This window comes from Balaenoptera musculus, chromosome 2 (genome assembly GCF_009873245.2).
Source record: "Balaenoptera musculus isolate JJ_BM4_2016_0621 chromosome 2, mBalMus1.pri.v3, whole genome shotgun sequence".
Classification (NCBI taxonomy): domain Eukaryota; kingdom Metazoa; phylum Chordata; class Mammalia; order Artiodactyla; family Balaenopteridae; genus Balaenoptera; species Balaenoptera musculus.
This window is the reverse complement of record NC_045786.1, coordinates 2,597,111-2,611,957: the sequence shown is the minus strand read 5'-3', so window position 1 is coordinate 2,611,957 and position 14,847 is coordinate 2,597,111. Positions and strand designations below refer to the sequence as shown.

Below are 14,847 nucleotides of genomic sequence, written 5' to 3'. Positions count from 1 at the left end.
GTCTCTGGGCTTTTCATCTTATGGAGCCTCGGCTGTGTTGAGGATGGACAGTCAAGGGCGGGGAGAGCCCCTGGGAGGCCGCGAACTCGGGGGCCTGGACCGAGGGAGGGAAGTAGGGCCACTCCCTTCTTCCACCAAGGCCAACGTGCCCAGGCGCGCACCTGTGCTGGGGGCTGAGCCCGGACGAGACAGGTGGGCTTCCCGCCCTCAGAGGCGCCCCGCCCCGCCCCGGAGCCGCCGGACCCAACTTCCTGCGGAGACCAATGAACTAACTGAAGTGTCCGCGCGCAGCCCTTTGCGGCTCCAGACTGGGCGGCCCAGGCTGGAGGGCGGACGGTGGGTCTGGGGGGGCCGCAGGCAGGCGGGGTGCGGGGAAGGGCGGGGGCGGCCTGGGGGCCACTTCCCAGGGTCCCGCTTCGGGGAGCCGAATGGGTGGGGACGCCAGCCACGTGGGGACGGCCCCAGGGGCCGACGAGCTGGACTCCGACAGGGTGAGGCTGAGGTGCCCGAGGGCCGCCCGCGTGCCCACGTCCTCCTCCCTGCGCCTTCCCTTTCCTGCCTGTGCCCCGCTCCGCGCTCTGTGTCCACCCCCGGAGGAGCTCGGGAAGCCTGGCGGGCGTCTGCGCTCCAGCCTGGGGGCTGCGCGCGCGAGGATGCTGGGGCTGCCGCGGCTGGACCAGACCTGGACCAGCCCCGGCCCAGCGAAGCCACGCTTGAACCCTTGAGAGGTGAACAGGGCAGGTGCCTGGCGAGGGCCATCCTGCCGAGCAGGGAGAGCCCAGGCGGCACGCGCGCCCCCAGCCCACGAGCCACCAGGGCGGCACAGGAGGTGCCAGACGCCGACTCAGCCGCGTCGAATACGTGCTCAACCGAAGAGGTAAATCGTTCCAGGGACGCTGCCGCGTTCTTTTCAGAAGGCAGGGCACTGGAGCAATCGCCGTGCTGCCTCGTTTTGCCTGGGCTCTGTAGGTCATTTACTTTATTCCGTTGGATCATATGCCATTGAAACATGCACCGTGGCAACCCCTGCACGGTTTATGCTCCTTTGGACTCTCTTCAGGTGGCAACTTGCCCCATAACAGGGCGGGGACAGAGGGAAGAGCTTAGACGGGGAGCAAACCGAAAGAGCCCACGTCACCTCGGAACTCATCGCAGGGGAGCCAGGCTCGGTCCCACGGACGGAGCCTGAAGGATGGCGCCAGCTCCATCCTTCCGGGAGGACTTGATTCTACAGCCCGAGGCCCCTCCAAGTTGGTCCCCACCTGCCCCTCCCCCTTCCCCACCTCTCTGCGTTCCCCTTCCCCCTTTCCCGTGTCACTGTGCCCATCTGCTTCTCTCCTTCCGTCTTCTTAAGAGACGTTTGGACCAAAGCTGGTGGTGGCAGCACCTCCTACTCCCACCTTGACTGCAACCTGCATCCTCACCTCCATGTGACCACGTCCTTGGACTAGATTCCCTCCAGATTTCTCCCCAGCGCCATCCAACCCGTAGCTGCAGCTCCCACCTCTTCACCAGACCCAATACCACCCCTAGCTCTCAAAAGAAGTTCTACAGGCAAACTTTCCCAAGAATTCTAGAAACATAGTAAGTCCCTAGTCCCCCAAAGAATCGAGGAAATTTTCTTCAGGTCTTTGGTGGAAAAACTTCACTGCCGTAGTCAAATCATTTACTTGCTTCTCATCTCTCTCCTCTTGCTAGAAAGTTCGTGCCAAGAAAGCAGCACGTCTCTTCTGCTCCACTTCTGTATCCCTGGGGCCTGGAAGGTGCCTGGCATAAAGCAGAGCCTCATACTATCTGCCGAGGGACAGAGGAACCTTATCTTGGCTTGGGTCAGGTTCAACAGCCTCATGCATTTGAGACCACGCCACCCGTTTGAGACGTGGCCCTCCACACAAAACGCAGCGGTGCGATGCTGCCTCTGAACTTGGGTGAACTTGAGAGAATCAGAGGGAAGCTGTCCCCTTAATTTCCCATAACAAACAAAGAGACTTTGCTTGTTAACTCGGGCCATCCATTATCAGTGTCGCTGTCCTGCTCTCCTAGGCAGATGAAATGCACTTGGCAGACAGGGACGGGCGTCTGTAGAACATCTGCAGACCTTCCAGCAGGAGTTAATAAGCCATACTAATCAGGTTAGTTCTGGGCCTTTTGCTTTAAAAGCATCATCCTGCTTTCAGTATAGAAGACCCCAAACAGGAGGCAAACGCCCATCTGGGAATTCCTCTTGAAATTCTCCAGGAGTTGATTAATGATAAACACAGCTACAGCGAGTAATGGTTCAAGGGATGATTTCTCCATCACATATGTTATTGGGTTGAACGTTTCTGCTCTGGCTTCTTGGAGTTTGTTCCTAAAAAGTACCCCCAAATATGTTGATGGAGGCAAGACTCTGAATAAAAAGGTCAATCCAAAATGGCATTTAATCAAAATGAGTCGCTTTCTAGGCTGGAGATTGAGGGCATAGCCAGGGAAGGGGGAGAGGGGAACACTGGCCTAGATTGGCAGGAATAAACCATTCCTAACCTGCTCATTTCAGTAAAAGCAGGCATGAGGGTGAAAGCAAGTTTTGAAACTGAATTCTCCCAACATGACTCAAGGGTTGTCTTTCTGATGCCAATTTGCAATTTGGTTTTTAATAGGTGGACGGAAGCCTAATCTCCACATGAAGAATAGGACATCTGACATATCATGTGAGCATGAAGTTGAAAGGGGCTCTTCACCAAAACCTAGAGAAATATTTGAATGCATATTTTGGAAAGGGAGATAATGTCCAGTGGGTCTGTTGTATAATGCAGCTGTGTACGGGGCAGGGTGAGGGAGAGGAAATAGGATTTAAAAATACAACCGTCTACTTCAGAGACGGGTTATAAAAGCATAGGTTTCTCTTTCAGGAGTCTCTGAAGTTGGAAAGTATGAATTACATACACTCATTAAAACCTTTTACGTTAAATTCAAAGAGTAAAATTAGAAGTCATGTTAATGATCCCGCCATCCAACAACTGGTCAGCAGATGTTGGAGGTTTATGGTTAAGAGATTACATGGTTCGAGACGACGATTTACTGTATGTGTCCCTGGCCAAGAGGAGGTGTAACAAACATATTATCAGACACAGAAAATATGCAGCCCTGGAAAAGGGACGTGCAAATCGCACTGCCCGTGATGCTTTCAAAGCTGCACATTTTTCCACTAAACCGCTATTTCGGAGAATTAGTTGGTTTTTTTTTTTTTCCTTTCCTAAGAACGAAGAGTTAATCTTATCCAGGTTCAGAGCCAGAAACCTGTCATATGAAATCCCAGCGAAGACCGACATTCTTTCCAGGTTCGTTACTCGCCGTGGAGCTGAGTTTTCCAGTGATGCCCAAGCTAAGTAGCTGTCAGGCAAAATGGAGCCATTTGTGACCACTCTGGGGGGCTCGGGGGGACGGCTCTCCTGGTGTGCGGGTTCCTTTTGGGGGGGAAATGCCACTTGGGAAGCATGAATAAGGAAACCTGAAAGGCTGGGAGGGACTGGGGGGTCCCGGTTTACAGACACCAGGAGGTCACAGGTTTGGTCCCCTGCAAAGGTGCCCAGCACACTGATGGAAAGTGTCCCAGGCTTCAAGCTTCAAGCCTGCAAATTTAACTCCTACCCTTTCCAACCATCAGAAGAGGAAAAGCTGCGAGAGAGCTGTGAACAGAGGTGTGTCCACAGGAGGGGGGGTGATGCACCCAGGCTCCCCATCCGGGGGACGCGTGCAGGGCGATGGGCGCAGGCCGCCCTTTCCATCCTGTTCTCCTACATGAGCAGAAGGGCCGGCGGGGGGAGGTGTGACACGATTCTGCTTGGTCTGTGCGTCCAAGCACTTTTCTCTTTTCCAGATTGCTTGCAGCACTTTAGTTCTTTCTTTCGGGAACCGGCCAGGGCTCCATTGTTTTTCTGGATTCCAGGGTGTACCCCACAGATTACCCGGAGTAGGTGGGAATGAAGCCACTCTGCAATATTCTCGTACGTAGCAGTCACAGCTGCCTGACCTCGAAGGGAGCAGTGGATCCAAGAAACCAACCACGAGGCAAAATCTGGGGGTCCACACCCTCCAGTCATGCACCCCCTACGGAGGTGCTGCTCAGGCTGGAAGCTTGCAAACGAGGAAGTGCACCAGGGGCCAGGTGGCGACTGCCTTGCTCGCCTAACTAGCATCTAACCAGTACCCACTGCGTGCCAGCTCCGAGCCAGCCACTGGGCAGAGAAATGGACCCCCGCCCCGGGGGGCTCACGGTCCAGTGGGGAGACACACCTGACACGGGGGTCCCCCCTACTCTGAGCTCTGGGGGTGTCAGGGTGCTTCCCACCTGCCTGCCTGAACTTCCTGTCCCAGCCCGTCACCTGCCAGCCCGCGGTGGGCAAGCCTCCAGCTGCCGTGTCACCTGACTGCTTCTCGGGACGCCTCCTGGTCTTCAGGCTTCCCTAGGGCCCCGGCCAGAAGAGGAGATGGTCCCCGTGTCACGGCCCAGATGGCCCTGTTGGCGGTCCTCCCCGACCCTTGGTGGCTGAGATCCGCAAAGCTGGGACTAAATGGAGAGGTGAGCCTCCTGGGGCCTGGGAAGTACCGGGGCGGAGACCTGCAGGTCTTCAGCTTGGAAATTGTGCATCTTAACCGTGAGGAGGGGCCCCTGTGTTTGAAGAGCACGTTTCTCCATAAAGCGCAGGACAGGCAGGGTTTTCAGGTGACAAAGCGGCATCAGCACCTACTCGGCAGCAGGCAGGAGGTGCCCAGATGGGGAGCGGCCAGAATGGGCAAGAATCCCTGCTCCTCCTCCCAAGGAAGCGGACAGATGATGAAGGCAAAGAAGTAAACTGTGTGGTTTATTTGCAGGGAAACTGTTACAGAGAAAGAGGAATCAGGCAAGAGGGAGAGGATGACGCGTCACGGCCGTTGTAAGTAGAGTGACCCGTGAAGGTGGCAGTTAGAGCACGAATTTGGAGGCAAGGAAGCAGCTACTCGGGTATCTGGGATGCGCACTCCCAGTGGAGGGACAAAGGCCCTGAGGTCGGAGCCCCCAGCCATGGGCTGGAGGGAGGAGGGGGAGAGCATAGGACACGAGGCCAGGGGTGCAGCAGGCCAGTCAGGGGTCTGAGCTCTGAGTGTGTGGGGCCTCAGAGGGCCACAGGGGACGCACAGGGTGAGGGCTCACTCTGCGGAGTGGGAAACAAGGGCAGGCGCCACAGCAACAATCCAGGAAAGGAGGCTCCTGATCTAGATGCCAATTCGTGGTGGACTGGATATGAAAGAAACCAGGGACAACGTCCAGGGTGCTGGCCTGGGTGCCTGGGTGCCTGGGCGGATGGGGTTGGCATCACCCAAGGGGGGGCAGGCCTGGTGTGGGGCGATCGGGGTGAAGTGTGAGACACATAAAATCCACGTGAGGATGTCAGGCGGGCAGGAGTTTAGTGCAGACAGAAGGCTGGAATCCCCAGTGCAGAGATGTTTTTCAAGCCCCCAGATGGCGGAGCTCATGGGGAAGTGGGTGAGGCTAAAAGAGGCCTGAGGCCGAGCCCTGCGGGCAGACAGGTTAGACCCACTTTACCCACCAAAGTCCAGAGACGTCTCTGTCCAAGGCTGCGGAAGGGGGTCCGTTTGGCCGGCCCCCAGCTCCTAGGGCCCTGGGAGACAGGCCCCCAGCCCACTTCCTCTCGTCTACTGGGCTTCTCCCAGGCCAGGAGCAGCAGTGATGGCCGGTCGCCAAGTGTCACACGGGATCAGGGTGGGCAGGACGCTGCACGCGGACCCGCACAACCCCCGAGGCTGCCAACCAGACAGCAGCGCGCAGTGTGGCCGCAAGCCCGGCCTGGGCCCAGGAACAAAGGCAGGTCGGTCACTGCACAACATCTGCAATTCTGCACAGAACGGGCCCTGTTACGCCCTGGGGCTTGGAAGCAGCCGGTCAAATGGGCTTCCCAGCAAACCCCCAAACCCGATCTCTTTCCTGGGCCAGACCCCAGGACGAAGGTTCCAGAAGGTTCCAGAAGGTCCCTCAGTCCCTTCCCCCCTCCAAATTCTCCCCACTACGTGGCTGGGAGTTAGGGCTACATTCCCAGGTAGCATTTCCTCAGACATGAAGCCACGTTTCTCAAACCCAGGCGCCTGGAGATCCCTCTAGATTCTTCGATTCCCACATTGTTCTAGAGGAAATTCTGGTCACCTCAATCCACGCTGAGAATTACTGACTGTGGAAATCCACATGTCTGGTGTTTGTTTTTGTTTTTTTGAGCCTGAGATTAGAAAGGCTTTAGGTCCTGAACCTTTTCCCCGGCGGGGACGGTGAGTGGCCAAGAGTTCGAAAGCCCAGCTCTGGATTTCCTTAGCCTCTTGGTAAGGCCTTACTCTCCTCATCCGTGAAACAGGAATAATAACCAGCCCTGGCTCTCGGGGTTAAATGAGTTAGTAAGTGTCAAGTTCTTAGAATAGTGCCTGATATAAGGAGCCCTCACGAAGTCCCAGGGACTCTTATTACCCGTGCAGGAGTGTGACAAATGGACAGAGCCCTCTGCCTAAGCCAGGTTGGAGCCGTAGTTAGAAAACAGAAAGTTTCGCATTATTTAAGCCTGGCCACCGCACATGCCGAGACCTGCGTCACTTCGAACTGCAGCTTGAAGGGGTCAAACGGGGACTTCTTTAGAGCGACTGAAGTTTCTCGCTGTTACACTTTAAACACAGTCTCGCCAGGTGTCCTGGGAGCAGGACGAATTAAGATACTCTCGGCCAGTGAATGAAATCCAGGGTTTGGAATCCGAAGAGACAGAAGCCAGATCAGCGTCAGGCAGCTGGACGGGCAGAAAATTGTCCCCTTTCTGGTGTTTTCTTTTCATCCACAGACTTTCTTACATGTCCTCAGGCATCTGTCACTTCCAGGGACCATGAGGCTTGGCGGGAGAGATGCAGTCCTTGACGCCAGGTTCTGAAGATCAGGGAACATGCGTTCATTGCTGTTGTTTTGAAAACCAGCTGAGCTTCTGTGCGGCTCGGCCCCCCTGGGTGCTGGCTGGAGGGGACTCGGGGGGCCGGAGTGTATGCTCAGCCTGTGATCCCGCAGCCCTGCCTGCCCAGCCCCAGGGACCAGTTCCCTCGCAGTCGGGGGACATTCCTGGGGGGATTCCTGAATTTTCCTGGGCATCTACAACTGCAGTCACCCGCTCACAATTGTCATTTCTGCTCCCACCTTGTAAACTTTCGCAGCCAAGCATTTGCCAGAGCCCTGGGGCCACCTGCGTTAACCTCCAGCGAAGCAAGGACATGCAGGGAGGCATGGACTTGAGGTTCTAGTTTACATGTTTTCGAATAAATGTTAAAACAAAAACGTAACTACTGAAATTAAAAATGCTTCTCTGTGCAACACCAAGGTCACCCAGCTTGCCTTGAATGGACCGTCATCACACTTTGGGACGAAGAAAGTAAACATGACGGAACCGTGACCAGAGCCAAATAAATTTCATCTTTGTTAACAAAATAAATTGACTAGGACTTTAAAGAATTATTTCCTCATGGCATTCCTTTAAAACTTAATTTCTGGGGCTTCCCTGGTGGCGCAGTGGTTAAGAATCCGCCTGCCAGTGCAGGGGACACGGGTCCAAGCCCTGGTCCGGGAAGATCCCACATGCTGTAGAGCAACTAAGCCCGTGCGCCACAACTACTGAGCCTGTGCTCTAGAGCCCGCAAGCCACAACTACTGAGCCCGCGTGCCGCAACTACTGAGTCCACGTGCCACAACTACTGAAGCCTGCGCGCCTAGAGCCTGTGCTCCGCCACAAGAGAAGCCACTGCAATGAGAAGCCCGCGCACCGCAACGAAGAATAGCCCCTGCTCGCCGCAACTAGAGAAAGCCCGCGCGCAGCAACGAAGACCCAACGCAGCCAAAAGTCAATCAATCAATAAATAAAACCTTAATTTCTGTGTTCTTAGAGCAGGTAATCATGTCATTGTTCATAGAATAGTGGTTTCTGATTGTGTGTTGCATTTTTATTCCTAAACACACGTTTTCACATAAAAAAAAAAAATTGTTTTTCAAAAAAAGTGCAAGAGACTTTCACTGCCAGACCTGCGAGGGTCCTTAAATGGTCAGAGAACCCTGTCTGAGACATGAGTACACTGAGGCTCTGGGGCAGCTGAAGGGAAGTCCACGCAAAACAAGGTGAGGCGCCGATTCCCCCTGTGCCCCCCTCCTTCCCAGAAGACGCCCCTTGCTCCCTTGCCCTCTGCCGGATCCCAGCCCCGTACACCAGAGGCCTCGCTCCCACTCTCCCTGCCCTCCTGGGAGCTCTGTACACCCTCTGGCTTGGGCACCTCCTCCTGGCTGCTCTCCAGACCGTCTTCCCCTCACCCACCACATCCAGTGTATCCCACATTTACAGGTGGCTCCCTGCAGTCCACCCTAGAGACACAAAGGGGAATGAAAGCCAGTCCCAGGCTCGCACCAGCGGCACTTGGCCTCTGGGGCGACCCTCTGGCCTCAGCCTCAGCCATCACACCCTCAGGGCTGCCGAGGGTCTCTGGCAGGACCTTCCTGGAATTGTGATTCCGGAGGTGGGAGGCCTTGGTGTCTGGCAGAGGAAACCAGACCACATGGGAAGATGTCTGCTCAGTTTGGGGGGTTTTGTTAGATGCTCCACAGCTGGGGCTCTATTAGGTGGTCCCAGAAATTGGAGTCCATGGAATGCCAGTGTTCCTCGAGAAGATCTATGAGAAGCAGGCCCTGTGATCAAGGCAATCTGGGCAACACTGCAGACTCTAATCCCCCTTTGGAGCATGATACCGTGCTAACTTACGAAGGACTCCAAGGAGTCCTAGAGTCGAGAAACTTGTTCAGCCCAGCGTGTCCCCATCTTATTTGATCACAGAATCCTTTCCTGGCAGACGACATCTGGAGAGGATGGAGAACACTGGATTCTCTTACGGTCCAGCTCAATACCCCGATATCTCGTTTCCTCTGATCCGGTGGTGAGCTCTCAGAATTTGGGACAGATTGATTTTTCAGGGACGGTAACAATTTCTGATAATTGCTGCTTAGAAGCCTTCCCTCCCCCTCTCTCGCATAAGAAACTTAACCACAGGGGGAAAAAATGAAGTTCTGGCCTCAAATGGAAGTAAACAGCTGGAGCTGATGAATTCCAGAAGCAAGTATTCCTCTAAGCGTCTATGTGAGAGAGAGATGGATGCCACGGAGGCTATGTAAATATAATTATTTCTAAGTAGAATACCTTCAACATTTTCCATTTTCCATTAGGTAGCAGGGAGGTCACGGTGAGGCCAGTTGTCCAAATATGGCTGCCGATTCCTCTGAGTCAGCAAAGTGTATAAAAAAAAAAAATCTTTGGGAGAGAAATTTCTAATTTCATATTCTAGTAAGTCTCTCCAAATGTATGGGATATTATATTTAGGGCTGTGGTTTTCAAACCTGTTTTCAAAGCATGAAAAACCCCCCTTTCAAGGAGAATCTTACTCAAAACCCCTTCCCACAAGCCCCAGGCCAGCTTCTGAGGCAGCCTCAGGAGACCCCAGGAATCCGGTCTGGATATCTGTTTTCTAGGGCCTTGGTGCTCAGAGGGCAGGCCTCAGACCAGAAACTTCTCGTCACCTGTGTGCCTGTTAGAAATGCAGCCTCTGGGCTCCACCCAGACCTGGCCAATCTGAGGCTGCTTTTTCACGCCACCTCCAGGGAATCTGGGTGCACATTAATGCTGAAGAGGCAGATATGGGGATTTCTTCCTCTATTGGATCATTTCTAAATACCAGAATGAGGCTTCTTGAAAGTTAGTCTGGAAATGTTCGACTCCCAACCCAGTGACCGCTCTAAGTAGGGTAATCCAAGATAGTCCTGTCATCTGCTTGATGCTTCTCATCTGCAAAATCTGTGTACCCCTCCTCTCACAGAAATGGCAAGAGAAGAAGTGAGGGTAGCCTGGAAAGAGGCAGGAGAAGAGAGAGCAAAATGGTTAAAAGTAGAGAGTGTGAACCAGAGTTCCGGGGCTTGAGCCAAACACTCCCACCAGCTCCCCCCCACCCACCCCCAGGTGGAATCGGGAAGGTTGATGAAGGTCCTGTCCTATTTATCCCCATCATCAAAGGGGGGTGGGGGATGATGACGATGATGAGGAAGATGATGGTACCCATGATGATGGCCATGGTGAGGAGGAGGATGGTGCCCAGGAAGATGACAGTGGTGAGGATGATGATGGTACCCATGATGATGGCCATGGTGAGGAGGAGGATGGTACCCAGGAAGATGACAGTGGTGAGGAGGAGGATGGTCCCCATGAAGATGACAGTGGTGAGGAGGAGGATGGTACCCATGATGATGACCATGGTGAGGACGATGATGGTCCCCATGAAGATGACAGTGGTGCGGAGGAGGATGGTCCCCATGAAGATGACAGTGGTGAGAAGGAGGATGGTCCCCATGAAGATGACAGTGGTGAGGAGGAGGATGGTCCCCATGAAGATGACAGTGGTGAGGACGATGATGGTCCCCATGAAGATGACAGTGGTGAGGATGATGATGGTACCCATGATGATGGCCATGGTGAGGAGGAGGATGGTCCCCATGAAGATGACAGTGGTGAGGAGGATGATGGTACCCATGATGATGACCATGGTGAGGAGGAGGATGGTACCCATGAAGATGACAGTGGTGAGGATGATGATGGTACCCATGAAGATGACAGTGGTGAGGAGGAGGATGGTCCCCATGAAGATGACGGTGGTGAGGAGGAGGATGGTATCCATGATGATGGCCATGGTGAGGAGGAGGATGGTCCCCATGAAGATGACAGTGGTGAGGAGGAGGATGGTACCCATGATGATGACCATGGTGAGGAGGAGGATGGTCCCCATGAAGATGACAGTGGTGAGGATGATGATGGTACCCATGAAGATGACAGTGGTGAGGAGGAGGATGGTCCCCATGAAGATGACAGTGGTGAGGATGATGATGGTACCCATGATGATGGCCATGGTGAGGAGGAGGATGGTCCCCATGAAGATGACAGTGGTGAGGATGATGATGGTACCCATGAAGATGACAGTGGTGAGGAGGAGGATGGTCCCCATGAAGATGACAGTGGTGAGGAGGAGGATGGTATCCATGATGATGGCCATGGTGAGGAGGAGGATGGTCCCCATGAAGATGACAGTGGTGAGGAGGAGGATGGTACCCATGATGATGGCCATGGTGAGGAGGAGGATGGTACCTATCAAATGACTGATAAGCAGGAAGCACCTGGAATCGCCTGGGCGGCTGGTCAGGGCTTTCACTCCTGAGTCAGTAGGCTCTAGACGCGTGCCCTGGGCGGTGGTTGGTGAGCACCTGAGCTGTGAGCCCTTCCGGGCCTGGGGGTGCAGCTGGGGCCTGAGTGCACGCAGGGGCCTCCCGGGCAGCCCCTCTGCAGGGTGGTGCTGGCACCCGGAGCCTTTCTGCATCGTGCTCGGAGCCTCTGCAGCCTCTCTGGTTTCTTGGCCCTGTGAACCACTTGGTCTCAGTCCAGGGATTTGCTCTTATAGAAAAGAGAGGAAAAAAATAGAAAAGTTGTGGAAAACTGACACAAGGAATTAGGTCACCCTAGAAATGCTAAGACATCAGCAAAGCTCTTGATTAGCAGGATTTCATCTGGGGACCTCTGACGGCCGCCAGGCCCTGGCTGTGTAGGCAGAGACTTCCAGATGGAACAGGCAGGCGGGTGAAGGTCAAGACGATCCACCTTCTGACCTCTGCCTTTCTGCTGCAGAGGGCAAGCTGCGGGGCCTGCCCCAGGGGTGAGGGTCTTGGACCTGGGATCTGGGAGTTTGGGATCCTGATGCAGTAACTGAAGCATGCTGCCCCTCCTCGTGGGATTCAGCATCTAGCTCCCCTACCAGCAGAGCACTAAGCTGCCCTCCCCTCCTTCGGGGACCTCATCATCGGACTTTCGCTTCCTTGGTTTTGATGCCAACGTCGTGTTCGTGGAGATGGAGCAATTGTCACCATTTGCCCGCAAAACCCCTCGAATGATGAAAGCTAGTCTTCCACTCTGCTGTAAGCCTTTAAGCCACTTATCAGACCGTTTTTACTATAAGTGCATCTTTGCATAGACAATCACCAGCCTCTGGAACACATTCACACCTTGGAGCAGCGGAATGCATTTTAATTGCGTTAATAAGAGCTGGGACCGGAGCAAAGCGGCAAGGCCCTCTCTTGCTCAGTTAAAGGCGGCTGGATGGGGCAATGGACCACCTGTCTCTCAGGAGCCGGGCTGCAGGGAAAGGGACGCTGCGACCCATCCTGAGTGAGAAGGGAGGGCCTGGAAGGAACGGGGGCTTATAGGTGGTGGTTGGATTTAACCGAAAAAAGAAGCAAAGGGAGAAAGCCTTGTGATACGGTGGAATGAGCACCGGGCTTGAGATTAGCTCTGAGGCTAGTTATTTGCCTGTTTCCCCATCTGTAAAATGGGTGCAATGGTATCTATCTACTCCCGTGAAGAAGATAAAGAGGAGGTTTCTGAATCCATTAGGCACCACATCATACGGTATCTGCTGTTGATCAGGCACTGACTAGGAGACCGGCCCTGTGTTTGCAGCAGCCCTGAAGGAAGGCAAGGATGGCTGTGCCCATTTTACAGATAAGGAAAGCAAGAAGGTTCCCTAACTTGCCCAGGGCCACGTGGCTGGCAGGCGGTGGAGCTGAGCTTTGGATGCAGGGCTGCCGGGCCGCATCTTTACTTCGGGAAGGATGTGCTGCGTTTCCTGGTGACCGTGTAACAGGACAAACCCACACGCCTGGAAACAGCAGCCTGAGTCCATGAAATGGCTCCTCTTCTGCACGACTGCACCCCTGCACGTACCCCGGGCCCTCTCCAGCGCCCGCCACCCAGGAGTGGGGAGCTCTCTGGTGGCTCCCAGTGCCGGCCACCCTGAGCCAGGGCAACAAGGGGCCGGACTTGCAAAAGTCCTTCTCCTCCAGAACCCTGTGTCCGGCGGCTTAGACAGCAGGTGGGACCAGGGCGCTGAGCAGCTCTGCCAGGCCCCGGCTGGCAGCTGGCGCCTCTCTGGGTCTACACTTACAGAGGGGAGAGTGCAGACCTCCCTCACGTGGGTTCTAGAGCGGGACAGACCACTGTCACGGCAACTCCAGTCATTCCCCAAGTGCCCACTGAACCCACTTATTCTAAAGGCGCTCAGTGTGAAGAGAAACCCATCCCTGTTTTCCCTGCAAGGACGTCAGGAAGCCACCTCCATCCAGTCTCCTGTCCTCTAGGCGAAACCTCCCTGCCCCCTTGTCTTCGGGCTTGTGGGGCTGAGTTCTCAAAGCTACCGGCTTCCTGCAGCCCGAGCTCCTCTCCTTGCTCTGTCCACCCACGTCTGGTCTCCATCCTTCCCAGCGCAGGACCTAGCGAGATGACCAACCGTTCTCAGCCTCAATGGCTCGGGCGGAAGGTGGGGGCCCTGGGGGTAAGGCAGGCAAAGCTCTCAGCAGCACCTGGCCCTCGGAGAGCTGAATGATTAGGAGATTCTGTAGTTGCCGGGTTCATGATCTGGGGACGAAGATGGGCTTTTCTGTGATTGTCCGTGTTACATTGCTGACCCTTCATCTGCATTTATAGACCCCCAGTTCCTAGAAAGTCTGGAAATTCTGAAAACCTGGAAGTGTATCAGCCATTCCCCTTCCTGAGCCGCTGGGAACATCAGAGAACGAAGCCGCCAGCTGGACCCCGTGCTCCACAGAGCAGGTAATGCTGCTTGGGAAACGGGAGAGAGAGAGAGAGAGGGAGAGAGAGAGAGAGAGAGGGAGAGAGAGAGAGAGAGAGGGAGAGAGGGAGGGAATGAGCTGGAATCCAGTCCAGCTGGACCCCAAAGCCCAGACCCGTTGTTCACACCTCCGCCCAGCCCCTCTGTCCTGGGCCATCTGTCTGTCCAGGTCAGATGGGGAGGGGAGGGGAAGGGTCGGCTCAGGCCCCCCGAGGGAGCGGGGGCTCCTACCTCCTCTGCCCCCTCCCCCACCCCCTTGTTAATGTGCAGTCATGTAACTAACACGTGTCAGATGAGCTCAGTTTGGTAATTCTGGGCACCTGCAGTGCCGAGGGCCGGAGGGCCCGTCCTGCACGGGGAGGGGTGGGCTGGGTGTGGGCTGGCCGTGCCCACCGTCAGCCTGTGGTCAGGACTTCGGGACCAGGCTTGGGGAATGATCCCGGAGCTACTGTATCCTCCCCATGTTCATGTTCCTAAGAAACTACTCTCAGACTGAGGGCTGAAAGGAAGGGTCAGAAGAGAAGAAAGCAGATGCCGGGGAAAGAAGACTCACAAGAAAGGAAGACGGGCTGACACGACGTGGATTCCAGTAAACTCGAGCTTTAGCTTGGGTCCAATTGGAAGTTCATTCCCGCCTCCGAGATGATTTAATTAGAGGCAAATCCCACAGGCCACGTGTTGGTTTAACTCTTCGTGTCTGGTGGGGATGCTGGGACTCCCCGGGGGACATGGAGCGATAGCCAGTGACTGGATTCTCCTGGGGGAAATGAGTGAGAAAACGTTCAACCCCGGACCCCAAACTGTTAGATTGTCGTCCCTAATTGGAGCGCAGACCCCTTGGTAACAACGCTCGCTTGTCTGCATCTCCACGTGCGTGTTGTGTTTTCTTTACGGGCTTCGGGGGAAGGCGGAGGAAGGCAGGCCCAGCCCTGGTTCTGCTGGCATCTGCACAGTGTCACCCCCGAGCTGGTCCCTCCGATTAAGTCACAGTCTCCCCACTCTGCTTCTCCACGTCGGGGAGGGACTCGCGTCAGGCTGCTCGTGCTACGTACATGACTTAACAACGGCTCGCGTTTCTTTTCTGCTGTTCATTCC

General features: G+C 55.0%; 1 protein-coding gene across 5 annotated transcripts; it reads left to right on the top strand.

Moving 5' to 3' along the window:
* The first annotated feature begins 402 nt into the window (after nucleotides 1–402).
* On the top strand, nucleotides 403–14,365 carry LOC118890159. Of its 5 annotated transcripts, XR_005018689.1 has the most exons (10): nucleotides 403–1,250; nucleotides 1,355–1,584; nucleotides 1,699–2,132; nucleotides 2,640–2,690; nucleotides 3,241–3,320; nucleotides 3,565–3,680; nucleotides 3,995–4,561; nucleotides 4,855–4,916; nucleotides 5,695–5,849; nucleotides 6,502–7,561. XR_005018689.1 is itself a non-coding variant. In XM_036842559.1 (5 exons), the coding sequence occupies exons 2-5, from the start codon at nucleotides 3,580–3,582 to the stop codon at nucleotides 6,137–6,139; spliced, it is 813 nt and encodes a 270-aa protein (XP_036698454.1). In that variant the 5' UTR covers nucleotides 3,057–3,320; nucleotides 3,565–3,579; the 3' UTR covers nucleotides 6,140–6,474. The 5 variants fall into 5 exon arrangements, 1 of the variants encoding a protein (XP_036698454.1); XR_005018690.1 differs by lacking the exons at nucleotides 5,695–5,849; nucleotides 6,502–7,561 and adding exons at nucleotides 13,608–13,733; nucleotides 14,231–14,365 and having other exon boundaries at nucleotides 1,355–2,132; XR_005018688.1 differs by having other exon boundaries at nucleotides 1,355–2,132.
* Nucleotides 14,366–14,847: the final 482 nt, after the last annotated feature.

Excerpts from the sequence above, each read along its gene's own strand:
- LOC118890159 (XM_036842559.1), top strand. The coding sequence starts at position 3,580 with ATGGAAAGTGTCCCAGGCTTCAAGCTTCAAGCCTGCAAATTTAACTCC. Across the intron at positions 3,681-4,356 it reads CGAGAGAGCTGTGAACAGAG|CCCGTCACCTGCCAGCCCGC; the intron begins GTGTGTCCACAG and ends TTCCTGTCCCAG. Across the intron at positions 4,917-5,694 it reads GATGACGCGTCACGGCCGTT|GCCAGGAGCAGCAGTGATGG; the intron begins GTAAGTAGAGTG and ends GGCTTCTCCCAG.